Source organism: Lactuca saligna, chromosome 4 (genome assembly GCF_052625555.1).
Source record: "Lactuca saligna cultivar CGN05327 chromosome 4, ASM5262555v1, whole genome shotgun sequence".
NCBI classification, from domain to species: domain Eukaryota; kingdom Viridiplantae; phylum Streptophyta; class Magnoliopsida; order Asterales; family Asteraceae; genus Lactuca; species Lactuca saligna.
This window is the reverse complement of record NC_136420.1, coordinates 254,856,135-254,871,016: the sequence shown is the minus strand read 5'-3', so window position 1 is coordinate 254,871,016 and position 14,882 is coordinate 254,856,135. Positions and strand designations below refer to the sequence as shown.

At 33.5% G+C, this 14,882-nt stretch overlaps 1 protein-coding gene across 2 annotated transcripts; it reads right to left on the bottom strand.

The window, feature by feature from the left end:
* Positions 1-12,614: 12,614 nt before the first annotated feature.
* LOC145039093 (histone deacetylase HDT1-like) lies at positions 12,615-14,238 on the bottom strand. Of its 2 annotated transcripts, none has more exons than XM_078987221.1 (6): positions 14,145-14,238; positions 13,736-13,803; positions 13,291-13,655; positions 13,144-13,206; positions 13,035-13,071; positions 12,615-12,954 (listed from the first exon to the last, which is right to left on the bottom strand). In XM_078987221.1, the coding sequence occupies exons 1-3, from the start codon at positions 14,155-14,157 to the stop codon at positions 13,416-13,418; spliced, it is 321 nt and encodes a 106-aa protein (XP_078843347.1). In that variant the 5' UTR covers positions 14,158-14,238; the 3' UTR covers positions 12,615-12,954; positions 13,035-13,071; positions 13,144-13,206; positions 13,291-13,415. The 2 variants fall into 2 exon arrangements, with proteins under 2 accessions (XP_078843347.1, XP_078843345.1); XM_078987219.1 differs by having other exon boundaries at positions 13,035-13,068.
* Positions 14,239-14,882: the final 644 nt, after the last annotated feature.

Below are 14,882 nucleotides of genomic sequence, written 5' to 3'. Positions count from 1 at the left end.
GCTCTGTTGATAATCCTTTGGCTGCTAACCGACAACCCTTCGAGGCGCTGCTCCTCTAGCTCTTCGAGCTACCAATATCAAAATGATACTTAGTCAGACAGTCCTTCAAAGGTCAACTAAGTCAACTCTGGTCAAAGTCAAAGTCCTGGTCATAGTCAACCTTCCAGGTTGACCCTACTCGCCGAGTCAGCATACTGACTCGCCAAGTTCATAGGCTCTGAAACCCCTTTCATTTGTGACTCGAATCGCCGAGTCAGACCATGACTCACCGAGTCTACTGATTTCCGAGTTCTGCCTTATCCAACTCACTGAGTCTTCACCCAACTCACTGATCCGAATCTTAACTAAAAGGGTTTGGGGTTTCGCGACTTGACTCGCCGAGTCCAAGTCAATCTTCAACAGACTCGCCGAGTTGTTCTTCCAACTCGCCGAGTTCCTTCCCAACTTCATCCAACTCACCGAGTCCACCCATGTGACTCGCCGAGTCGCTTCAGTTCTTAATCCATTCAGTGGCTTTTCGATCCATGTAGGGGCTCCAGATCATAGATCCATACTTCCATAGTCTATTCCCCATGTAAAATTGCAAACTTTACGTATAACTAAGGAGATCAAGGCTCAAAACACTACAAACTAGGGTTTAAGACAAATAGGCTTAACAACCAACCCAAAGACTGATGCTTTAGGATTTTCTAGGCCAGAATACACTTAGATCTGAAGTATCAACTTCAATTTTGGGCTCCAATTCGAAATGGTTCAAGGACATGGCATAAAAGCCCCAAAACTCATAACCAAGATAGATCTAGATGCAAAGGAGGAAAGATAACAGTTTTTTACCTCCAAGATGAGCACAAACTGAAATAGTTCTCGGATCTACACCTCTCCTTTGAAGAAACCCTCTTGATCTTCAAGTTCCTTTCAAAGATTCCCTCCTCCAAAGCTATTTTCTCTCAATGATGGAAGCTCGCTCGAAATCTAGGATTTACAGGTTTTCTAGGCTGATATAGAGGTTGAGGAAGGGACATAGCATCCCTTAAATAGGGTACAACCCCTGGGATTAGGGTTTCTCTCTTCAGACCGGACTCGCCGAGTCCATTCTCTGACTCGCCGAGTCGGTCACTTACTCCTCGATCCGAATCCCGCTCGGACTCGTCGAGTTCCTCCCTGGACTCAACGAGTTGACCCTCTGACTTAGGATTTTCTTTCCTTTCTTGGACTTTCTGATTTTGGGGTGTTACAACTCTCCCCCACTTAAACAAAACTTCATCCTCGAAGTTTCTCTACGGGCAATCGCCCTGCAAACTGCTGTCAACACTCTGCTTGGTTGACTTATCATCTGCTGACCACCTTTTCTGGCCTTTCGCCTGGCCATTCTGACTAACATTAATCCTTGTGGATAATAATCTCGGGTCAACCCTGACCCTGAACATTCTAGGAACACAACTTACTCGACTGAAGAACCTTCTGATACTCCTCGAGTACTTATGCTGAACACCCTAGGGGTTCACCCCTTTCTTTTCCTTGCGTGATTTCCAGCCTTTCCAAGGCAACGCTCCATAACAACTACTTCTCTGACACTGTGAAGGACCCATCCTTCACCGAATCCACTACTCCAGCTACTCCCAGTACGGTCATTACTGCTAGTATCCACTAGACACTTCTCGCTACTATAACTTAGTATTGAGAACCCATCAATCAACTAGTCGAATTCTATCATAGTCTGCTTTCCATTACTACCACTGATTGAAAATTTCTGTTGTCCCTTATCCGCCTTTCGGATGAACCGAGACCACCCTGATCCCTACTGATGTATCCATATCTGGGTTACCAAACTCCTATCGGTTACTACACCCCATCGCAATCTCCTAGTCGCTTTCAACGAGTTCTAAAGATACTTCGACTATCTATAACTGTTATACCCACTCTGCCACTCATACTGAAACGATGTTGCTGGAACCAGCCTGCTTATCTCTCATCTGACTACTCAACTTCCAATAACTCGAGCCTTCCATCTTGAAAGAAAGGCAACCTGCCTAATTATCCTTACAGATCACTTATACTTGGCAGAAGACTCAACTGATCCTGCTGAGAAGGACTTGCCACTTCAAATTGACCAACTATATCATCGGCACTTGCATTCCAACACACATACTAATACTGTCCATAACACTGAAACTATCCAAAACACTGAACTGCCAGCAATATTGAACTACCTTAAACACTAAACTGACTGAAACACTGAACTGCCTGAAACACTGAACTGCATGAAACACTAAACTGGCTGAAACGTTGAACTGCTATATAGCTGCTTCCCAAAATATCTCAAGACCTTCCTGGTCTCCAATCAGTTGTCGGTTATCTGCAACCCCAAGTTCCAACTCAACTATGGAGTCCATGGACTCCTCACTTAGTCCCTCCCACGACTTCTAGACAAAATCTTTCTCTGGAACTAGTTTCCACTAGTTATCCTAACACTGTGGCTCCAACAACCTCCCGATCCAACCTACTAGGTCCACGCCGAATCCTGACATCATCAAGTCCAAGACTAAAATGATGGCTCCCAGGCTAACAGTAGCCCTTAACATACACAAACCCAAGTAGTCCACTGCTTCCCTGATCTCATAACTGTGGTGACGATCCACTGACAAATCGCTGACTTAACCATAACTGAACCATTTGGGAAATCAGAAATCTAACCCAAGGATTCCCATATTCTCACTGCTGCACCCGAACTGGTGGGTACTACTGCTTCCCCCACATCAAAACAATGCGCTCATGCTGCCTACCAGCCTGATAATTGCTACAGCTACACCCGCAGACTTACAACTCTCTAATACTATCTTGCTGCTAGTGAATGCTACGGCTACCCCCCACAGACTTACAACACTCTACTACTATCTGACTGCTAGAGATGCACAAAGACCCGATCCGATCCGATCTGGATCCGATCTGGTTTGATGATGTCACGCCGAATCTGATTCAAGCTTTAATCCGAACCGGTTTCAAACCGGATTTGACCGGTTTTCCGAGCCCCACATCCGATTCGGTTTAATCCGATCCAATACGAAATCCGATCCGTCTTTGCCCTTTTTTTTTTAAATACACATTTTTTGGACCTCAAATATAACACAAAATGCAACATGGGTATATTAAAATAGTTAAAACATACATCAAACATCGAATTAGAAAGAGTTTTTAAACTAGTTAAATAATAATAATAATAATAAAGTGGCATTTTAACATTTAGCCAAATGGAAATAGTTTTTGTGGTCTTCCACTTCATGTCGCCTTCATTTAATTATTCTTCAACCGCCACGCAAGTAACTAGGGGTCTCATCAATGCCATATTCTTCATCCCCGTCTTCGTCTTCGACTTCATCGTCATCGTCTTCGTCTTTCGGAGGTGTTGATAATCCTTGTGAATATTCTTCATCCATGATCTCCGGTTCAACATTTTGTGATACTGGGCCTTCTACTGATGCCAAGTGTTATATACGTTCCACAGAATCCAAGTAATCCTTCAAGCAAACGCAAACCTCTACCGTAACCGGGGTAAGATTCGTCCTCAACTTTGATAAAACTCTTCCACTAAAAGAAAAGGCGGATTCCGAAGCTACCGTGGAAGCTTGGACGGTTAGTAAATCACGGGCCATAACGGAGAGAATAGGAAATTGTGCTTCCTTTTCTCTCCACCAAGCCAAAAGATCCAAATTTTTAAATTGTGGTGCACTCATGAATTTTAAAAAGTTTGAACCCATATAAATTCCAAGTTCGCTACTAGGCGTTAATGTGCGTGCTCTTTTGTTTTGCTCCTCCAAAAGGTAGCTATAGAGGTCGATATGAAAATCCGTTTGACCCCCACCACTACTCGATGCACCGCTAGTAGAGTCGGTTACACTTGCAAAAGTGTTTGACATATTGTCATATTTTGTAGCGTAAATGTCAAACAAATTAGTAAAAGTATCATTAAAAATGTTTATTTGGTTGCAGATGTAGTTTGAGTTATCTTTGTGCAAATTTAAAGACATAGCAATTTTGGTAATCAAAGCCTCTACACCCGTAACATTGATACATGGGTTTAATGTCGCAGCGCAAGTAAAAAGTGGTGGCATTTCTTTGAAATATTTGAGCCATGTAGGGGCTCCAGATCATAGATCCATACTTCCATAGTCCATTCCCCATGTAAAGTTGCAAACTTTACGTATAACTGAGGAGATCAAGGCTTAAAACACTACAAACTAGGGTTTAAGACAAATAGGCTTAACAACCAACCCAAAGACTGATGCTTTAAGATTTTCTAGGCCGGAATACACTTAGATCTGAAGTAGCAACTTCAAATTTGGGCTCCAATTCGAAATGGTTCAAGGACATGGCATAAAAGCCCCAAAACTCATAACCAAGATAGATCTAGATGCAAAAAAGGAAAGATAACAGCTTTTTACCTCCAAGATGAGCACAAACTGAAATAGTTCTCGGATCTACACCTCTCCTTTGAAGCAACCCTCTTGATCTTCAAGTTCCTTTCAAATATTCCCTCCTCCAAAGCTATTTTCTCTCAATGATGGAAGCTCACTCAAAATCTAGGATTTACAGGTTTTCTAGGGTGATATAGAGGTTGAGGAAGGGACATAACATCCCTTAAATAGGGTACAACCCCCAGGATTAGGGTTTCTCTCTTCAGACCGGACTCCCCGATTCCATTCTCCGACTCGTCGAGTCGGTCACTTACTCCTCGATCCGGATCCCGGTCGGACTCGTCGAGTTCCTCCTTGGACTCGACGAGTTAACCCTTTGACTTAGGGTTTTCTTTCCTTTCTTAGACTTTCGGATTTTGGGGTGTTACAGTTATTATGGAGGAGAATAAGAAATTTAAGGTATGTTTTTCAGAAATTAGTATTCTTTCACTATATCTTGTCACTCTTAGCTACCACTTGTGAAATCCCCAATTTCACGGCCAAAAAAGACCAATTTGTTTATGCTTTGTTTTTAAAATCAGAGTAATTGTTTAAAGAAAATTGTTGTGGAATTTGTCCCCAAAACAAAATATGATAAGAATTTATCAAAGCATTTCTTAAAGAAAAGTATTTTCATTATATAACAAAATCTCAGGATGTCATGTTCCGATACAGACACATAATCATAAACAAAACTTACATTTATTTACACTAATGATTTACATCTCCTTTAATCTCTTAGTGAAATATGTCTTCATATTGATACCTGTGATACAAAGAAAACTGAGTGGGTCAGGCATGGGAGCCTGGTGAGCATATAGGGTTTTCAACCCACAATACTATAATTATTATAGTCAATCATCAAACAATCAACCTAATTATCCATCCCCATTATCTTCTTTATTTCTTAAGGTTTTACCCTAAGAATCGACTATCATTCCTTCATTCGTTCCTAAGGATTGACCTAAGGAATTAGCACAAAGTCCATTACTGCCTGAGGTTAATCTACATAGTACTAAATCCATAGCTACCAAGGTTCATCTACATAGTACTAAATCCATAGCTACCATCGTTCATTTACACAGTACTAAATCCACAGCTACCATCGTTTTATTATGAGGCACTAAATCTATAGTTGCCAGGGTTTTTAGAGTACACCGGTGAACATCAAGTCCACAACACCTACAAGTTGCTAGCTTGCTAGTGTTCCACTGGACTATCTAGAATAGTCTGTGGTTGTCATCCCTACTCTGCTGAATGACAGGGGCCATCGTTTGGGTAAAGGTCTCACTCATTTTTCACCTGTCACCCTCATGTCACGATCTATATCATCTTTCGTCTCATCCTCAAACTCATCTTTCATCACACACCAACTATTTCATCTACCCATGTTCTACAAAACATATTTGTAGATATAAATTACATATATATATATATATATATATATATATATATATATATATATATATATATATATTAAATTATTTAAAAACCTGTATAAAACATTCGTTCAACATCCATCTCAAGTAAACAAACAACGTATAAACACATAGCACGTATTTCATAGCAAATACTTCATATTTATACGGTAGAAGAAAGTAACTCTACACTCACCTAATCAGAAGATGATCGGACAACACTAAGGCTTGTAAAAGTAGTATTCTTCGGTAGATTTGGAAGATCTTCACAAAAAAGCGGGCTTCTCGTGGGCTGAGCTTTGGCTTGGGAATCTCACTTCTCGAGATCCTCGGGGCTTCGGAACTTGCTTCGAGGCTCGAGAATGATACCGGGGCTTCGAGATATAATTGGCATGCAAAACGATGCAAAACTTAGAGAGAAATGAAGAAAAATGGCAAGGCAATGGCTGATCTCGGTTTCTATTTATAGGTTGTTGGATTTGGGATTACGTTGGGTGTAATTTCCAAGTACGCTGGGCGTACGCTTCAGATAAGCTTTGGTATGTGTGCCACGATCTTCAAAAATTCATAACTTTTGCATACGAGCTCCGTTTTTTACGTTCTTTATATCCACGCGTAGGTGAGATTATGCTCTACAACTTTCATTTATACTACGTTGGCTAATTGTGACTTTATTTTTATTATATTATTTTTAGTAGGCCGGGACAAGAAAACTCCGTTATAAATTCATAACTTCTTCATCCGACGTCCGTTTTCGTCTCTCAACAAGATCTTCGATTCTCGTTTAGATTGTTTCGGCTAAAAACCGATCGATCTCAAATCGAGTATTCGGGCTACATACCGCTAAGTCGAAACTTAGAAAAATCATAACTTCCTCATACGAAGTCAGATTCGGACGTTCTTTGTATGCACGCTCATGGTTTAACAAACTCTACAACATTTGTTTAGATCGCTAAGGCTAAATATCAATCTAACATAAATTCACTTTTTACGTCATTCAGCGTCGTGTCGGTTCTGTCGTGAAACTTCGACAGGTCATAACTTCTTCGTTATAACTCGGATTTCGGCGTTTTTTATATGCACGGAAACTTTGTGACATATACTACAACTTAGTTAAGGTTATTCATTCTAAATAAACTTCTATCATAAAGTCGTTTTTGATGTTTATCGTCTCTTAATTGATTAGCCCTTATCTACGGGTGTTACACCACTGTTTATCAATATTGGTCCTATTGTGTTAATATTGAAGTTAGGTGTGCTTGTATACTACAGAAATCTGTTATGGTTGATGTTATATTCGTATGTTTGGCAAAAATCTTGGTTCATATTCAACAACGTGATGTCATGACTTTAAAGGGACTTAAAGTCATGTGATTTTCCTAAAATCCAAACACCTGAACCAACTTTTTTGCACCTAATTTTGTTTACATTTCAAACAACTACTTATGTTTAGCCAGTTTCACAAAAAAATGGCATTATCATTTTGAAAAATGACAAAATTATGTTATGTTCAAAAGGCTTCAAAAGGGAGTACATGAGGAACCTACAGGCTTACTTAGAAGAACAGATGAACTTTAGGTCCATTGTTTACAAGAAAAAATTTAGTTTAACAATTATGATGATAATTATAGACTTATAATAATACCTATAATTAAGCTATATCTCTCTCTTGAAATGTTAATTATTCATTGAACATAAATAAACTAGGATTGTTGTGATTTTTTTCTGTTCATTTGCTTTCCTCTCATGGCAGGTACCAATTACCAAATGAGCATGTTTAAAGGTGGATCAATATTATCTATATGTGTCATGATGATGATGATGACGGAGGGGTAAGGTAACTAAACTATATACTAGTGATATTAACTCTCTTGTTTCTGGCAAAGTCGTTGAAATCAATGAACAACTCAACATCTATTAAATTATTAGGTTGGATGACATTTTACATCCAGACTATGGATTAGAGCGAAAAAAGCATGTTCATGGATTCGGGTATCATTCTAGAACCAAGCAGGAAGTATCGAGGAGGCAACAATTGTACACTATGATGGAGTAATGAAACCATGGTTAGTATTGGCTTTAAAAAATATATAATCTATTAGATAAAACATTTCAAATACGATCACCCATATTTGCAACCGTGCAACATAAAATAACTTCATATATTTCATATTGTAATTCACTTGTGATTCACATATGAATTACATGTGATTCACATGTAAATCATATGTAATTCACATATGAATTACATGTGATTCACATGTAAATCACATATGAATCACATGTGATACACATGTAAATGACATGTAATTCACATATGAATTACATGTGATTCGCATGTAATTCACATATAAATCACATGTTATTCACATATGAATCACATGTAATTCATATATGATTTTCACATATGAATCACATATAAATCACATGTTATTCACATATGAATCACATGTAATTCATATATGAATTACATGTGATTCACATGTAATTCACATATGAATTAAATGTGATTCACATGTGAATTACATGTGATTAACATATGAATTACATGTAATTCACATATGAATTACATGTGATTCACATGTAAATCACATATGAATTACATGTGATTCACATATGTATTTTTGTGAGTGTTTTTGCATCAATAAATTTATTTTTAATTTTCTTATATATTTGGAAGAAATTGTGGTGAATATTGAAGAGATGAAAAATGATAAATCGAAAAAAAATATGGAAATATTGACACGAAGACATGAAACGCTTTGAAATTTGTAACAGTTTTTGTTTTTTATATTTTATTTTATATCGAATACAATATTTATTCTATTGTGTTTATAGATTAGTAAATAAAAACGTATCATTTGTATGATATACTTACGAATATTGTAGTATAAGAAATATGTATATATTCACTTGAAAAAATATGCTTATATGCTCCTAAAAGGTTGCCTTTTTTTTGGTTAAAAAAGTTATAGTTTTTTTTCTAATATTCCAGTTTTTTTAATTTATTAAGTTTATAAGATTTACTGTTTTTAAAATAAATGCAGTTTTTGAAAGAAAAAAAATGTGTTTTTCATCTTTCTTAAAAAATTTATGTTTTCTAAAAAACCTAAAAATGGAGAATTTCATATATGCCCTTCTTAAACATTAAAATATCATATTTACCAAACTTAATTTCTAAATATCATATTTACCCTTCATAAAAATTTTAAATATCATATTACCCTTCATAAAATTTCAAAATATCATATATGTCCTTTTTAAACATCAAAATATCATATATATATATATATATATATATATATATATATATATATATATATATATATATATATATATATATATATATATATATATATATATATATATATACCCTTCTTAAATATCAAAATATCGTATATACACTTTTTAAACATCAAAATATCAATGATAATATTTTAAAATATCATCCATTTACAACATGATAACAATCAACAACAACAAAAACTAAACAATCAAAATATACATTCCAAATAAATGGTTGAATATGAATCTTTTTGTCTGTCAAGAGGCCGACATTCTAACAATTTAGAAGTTAACATTTCATTATCATAGACGTAATGATAATATGGTTAAATTTCTTAATTATTATAATAATTCTAAGGTATAAAAATGATTATAACATATTAAAAACATTATAAAAAAGGTTGGACAAATATGATATTTTGAAGGTTCATAAAGGGTAAATATGATATTGAGAAATTAAACTGGATAAAAATGATATTTTGAAGTTTAAGAGGGGCATATATGAAATTCTCCCAATTAAATAAATCTGAAATTAAAAAAAAATGAAAATTGTTATTTTTATAAAAAAAAATTCCAAAAATTTGATTTATAATGTTAATTTGAGAGTTTTTTATTAATACTTCTAATAATACAAAAAGTAACATGAGATTGGTAAGAAGATGACCATGTCCTATATATATATATATATATATATATATATATATATATATATATATATATATATATATATATATATATATATATATATAGAGAGAGAGAGAGAGAGAAAGCTAGGTTCAAGTATTCTAAATAATTATTGTGCGTATATCGTATGCTATGAGAATGATAAAGAAAATATATTGTTTGATAATATAAATACATTCAATCTTACATAACTATTGTCATTAACACACATTCTCACTAATTAAATCATCTATAAGATTATTATACAATTATTATTATTATTCTCATTTCTGTCAGAATGTTTATTTGGGTCGTATTCTGTCAGAATGAAAATGAACGAAAAACGATGTGTGAGAACAAAAACAAATAATAATTAGCAAGAATGCATGAAAATGACGATATTTTTGTAAGGTTGAACGTATTCGCATTGCTCAACAACTTATTCTCTTAGTAATTCTCATAGCGTACGATATCCGCACAATAATTAGTTAGAATAGAATAACCTAAGCCTTTATATATATATATATATATATATATATATATATATATATATATATATATATATATATATATGTTTCAAATATATATCTTTTAGTTATATATTAATTTGCTAAATTGTATTTTTAATTAGCTTAAAAATTATTATCCAATAAAATCCTTCAATGTATACTTTTCAATAGTTTTTTATCTATAAAATATTGAGTTTTAATGAATTTTTTAATAGTTGTTCATAATTTTAATCATTGCCAAACAATTCTTATATAGTTTGTGAGTCTTGTTTCAAATCACGTATATAGGAACCGGTTCTGGTTCCAAGTAAAGTGGATTTAGAACCAGAATACCCAAAAAAACCGAATTTTTTTGGTAATTACTTTCTACTTAGTGGGTTGAACTTTTAAAATTTTCATATTGATATATGGACTCCAGGGGACGGTAGGTTGATGAATATGAACCCAAAATTTATAAAATTTTAGTCTAAAATTATGTACAAACTTTAAACTACACTCTTGAAATAATTATAGTCAATCCGATTTTAAAAGAATGAGCTCCACATGTTTTAACATTTTCACATGATATAAAGTACAAAAACACATAGTTGACAAGTTGAAAATTTTCAACTTTGATATCTCGAATTCGGGGGATTGTAATTCATTGAATACTAACCCAATAATGATAAAATTATAGTCTAAACTCATTTATAAACTCTAAAACACAAGTTGAAAAAAAATTGCATGTCAATCTGACTGAAAACGAATTATATGTGCATGTTTTAAAGTTTTCACAGAATATAGAAAAACTTAAAAACTAAAAACTTCTAGCTTTGATATATCGACTTAGGGGGACTGTAAGTAATTGAATATGAATCCAAAATTGAAGAAACTTATAATCTAAAGTCGTTTATAAACTCTAAACTACACTCTAGAAAAACCGTATGTCAATCCGAATTTAAACAAATGAGATATGTATATTTTAACATTTTCACAGAATACAAAATACAAAAACAAATAGCTGAAAAGTTGAAAATTTTCAACTTTGGTATCCCGACTTTAGGGGACTATAATTTATTGAATATTAAACCAAAAATGACAAAATTTTAGTCTAAACTCATGTACAAAGTCTAAACTACAAATTGGAAAAAACCACATGTCAATTCGACTTCAAACGCATTAGATATGCATGTTTTAAAATTTTCATAGAATACTAAAAACTTTTAGCTTTGATATCTTGATTTTGGGGAACTACAAGTTAATGAATACAAAGCTAAAATTGATAAATTTTTAGTCTAAAATCATGTACAAGCTCTAAGTTACACGTTGGAAAAAACGACATGTTAATCGGATTTGGAACGAATGAGATATACCTGTTTTAAACTTTTTTACAAAAAATATTTTCAGCCCCTAAAAGTGGTTCTGGTTCCTAACACCGGTTCCAGTTCTTAAACACGGCTTACCTGGACTCGATGTACCTAAACCCACGTTAGACGAAACCCAGATAAATACATTCTTTAAACTTGGAACCGGAACCGATTCTATATATTTTGGTTCTAACGGTTCCGACTCCGATCAATTCCGGTTTCGGTCCGACTTTCCGGTTTTAAATCCCATCCCTTTATATTTGTTGATGGTCTTGACCATCTTGGAAGGATAAATGTTTTCGTTATGGATAAAACCGTTATTCAATAAGCCAGATTTTATAAAATTATTGTAATTTGGAATTCTTTTGGTTCGACTATTGGATTTATTATTATTTAACTATTGGGATTTCAATTTTGTTACTAACAAAATCATTACATAAAACTATGCACTCCATAAAATTAAATTTAAATTTGAAATTTATTTGGCTTAACCATTTAGCAATCTTAAACTATTTTTGTTTCTAAAAGAACTATAAGAAAAAAAATAAAATAAATAAAATAAAAAACCACTTCATATACACATCAATCCAGAATTGTCTATTTCAGACTAAATAATTATTTCATTAACCCCAAATATTTTGATCACTAACAATAATTTTAGAAAATAACAAGAAAATATTTATAATCATCTCAAAAAAAAAGTTCAAATCAGTTTTTATCCATATTTAGGTTTAAAAACATCGAACCAATTTGTTTTCTTGTTATGTTTCTAAAGCAACAATTTGCTATGCACGAAGTAGTAAATCTACACGAGCAATGGTTCTATCAAAATCTTAAAGCATAACAAATTGCATAGAAAATAAATGAATATTGAAGAAAGTACCATAAAGAAAGCGAAAATCTGACAGGTAGATTGATCACAATCATAATTGTCATCATGGAATCCGATCCTATATTTTTAGCTATGAGATTAAACTTAATTTACATCATTGTATTTTAGACTTTTTTTTCTTAAGAAGGCATTGTAGTATTGTACCCTTAAAATTCTACCTGATCAGCACATCAAACCAATTGTAGGTCAATTTGCTGACTTCTTCACCTATCTCATCATTCTTTACTTGTTTTCAATACATTTAGGACATTAAACTCATAAAATTAAGAAAAGAAAACAGAACAATAGATGACGACTCTCAAAAGCGCTGCTTTTTCTGATTTGACTTTTTTCCTCCATCTGGAGTGCTAGTAGCCGCCCGCTTTTGCGCCTTTCCAACTTTCTTTTCTTCTATCAGAAAATTCACGATATATAATCAAATAATGTTGTGTTAACATATAAAATAAAAACCAAGCAATTAGGAGTCTTACTTGCAGTAACATTCAGGCTATTCTTTTTATATTGCTGCTAAAATATCAAAACAAAACACAATATAATTCTATTCATGATTCTATCTCAATTAAAAATGTCAAAACCAACCTTGTTTGTTGCATCTTGCTCTTCAACATTGTCTTTGTCATCATCAAAGGAATCATGTTTATCCTGAAAAATAATGCATCAACATGTTTATTCTACATGAAACTTCAAAAGGAGCATGTAGAAACTTCAAGAGGAGCATGTATGTACCTGATCATCAGCAGAATTTGTATGAACTTTAGGATCAGTGATCACATAACACACACGCAAAGTGGTCAAGGAGTAGACAACACCGAACTCCAATATTAATACAATATAAACATAGACATTCTAAGTTAGTTGTGAAAAGGATATCCACGCTTTAAACGATAACGTGGAGTTTTAAATCCAAAGAGATGCACACTTCCATTTTTCCAATTGTGTGAGATCTGAATGTCTTTCTCAAACGCCAAGTTATATACTACTTGAGGCAGCCTCTTCGGGTGAAGGGTTCCTACTAGATGCTTTTCGGCATCTACAGTGATGTGCAGATTAATAAACTCATCTTTTTTCTTCTTAACTTCTCCAAGAGACGCCTGAGTACAAATTATTTTAGTTAGTTGTATTGTTAACGTAGCAAAATAAGCATATATCCACACTCTTCCAAAAGTTATACCTGAAAAATATACAAAACCTCGGCTTCAAGTCTTACTTTAAACGGTGTACCACTTTCAACCTCAACAGCTAAATCAAAACAATATGAGTTTGCAAAAAATAATAAAATTATACAACTTAGAAAAAGTAACACATATAGTGTAAAGGAATAGAGATACATAAAGGTACATTCCAACTAACTTCCACGACAATAAACCAGCATTTGAAGATAAAAAGGAAGAGAGAAAAAACATTTGAACGAAACCACGAAACAGGGACAAAAGAAAAACGATGAATATCATCAATGTTAATGATAGTGAAGATTTGCGTTACGGTGATCATTATTAACGTCAAAAGAAAGTCTAAATTTTCATCGAAAAAAAAAAAAAAACTAACGACATAAATAAAAAGGAAGAGAAAAAGAGCGTTACACCAAAACTCCATTATCGGAGAAGAAGAGAGAGTCGAGAAAGAGAGCGGTGGAGAATGTGAGAAGATAAAATGTTAGGGTTTGGAGACCGTAATTTTATGTTTCAGTAAACGTAGACCGTAAAAAACCAATTTATTTTGTATTATTTTTTAATGTGTTAAAATATTTATATTTATTTCTAATTCGATCGTTTTTTTAGATAACAAAGATGATACAAATGAACACTAAATTAGGGGTAAGGAAAAACTAAACCTTAACCCAAAAAAAATATAATTAACTGTATAACTCGAAATCAATTAATTGAAACCGAAACAAAAACCAAACGATGTGGTTTCACTTGTTTCAAAAACCGAAACAAATTGTTAGGGTTCCTTGTGAAAAATAGTTGCATGTTCTGTAACGTTTTATTAAAATCAAATTTTAATAGTTGGCATACGTTAATTGAAAAAATGTTGATTTAAGCTACCGGTTTATACACATATCATTAATTGTTAAAAACTATTAATTGTTAAAAACTATGCTGATATTATGATAATTAAAGATGAGACGCCATCAAAATTTGGGCATGGATATGCCGATTCTTACACAATCAACTATAATTTGTTGTATGATTATTGTATTTTGTTGAGTTTTAGTGTTTTGCTTATATTAATTTGTGTTGATTTAGTATTTGTTTAATAATGTTGAAATGTTGTTAAAGTATATAAAAGCAGTCAAAATGTTTCTATAATATAGCCTA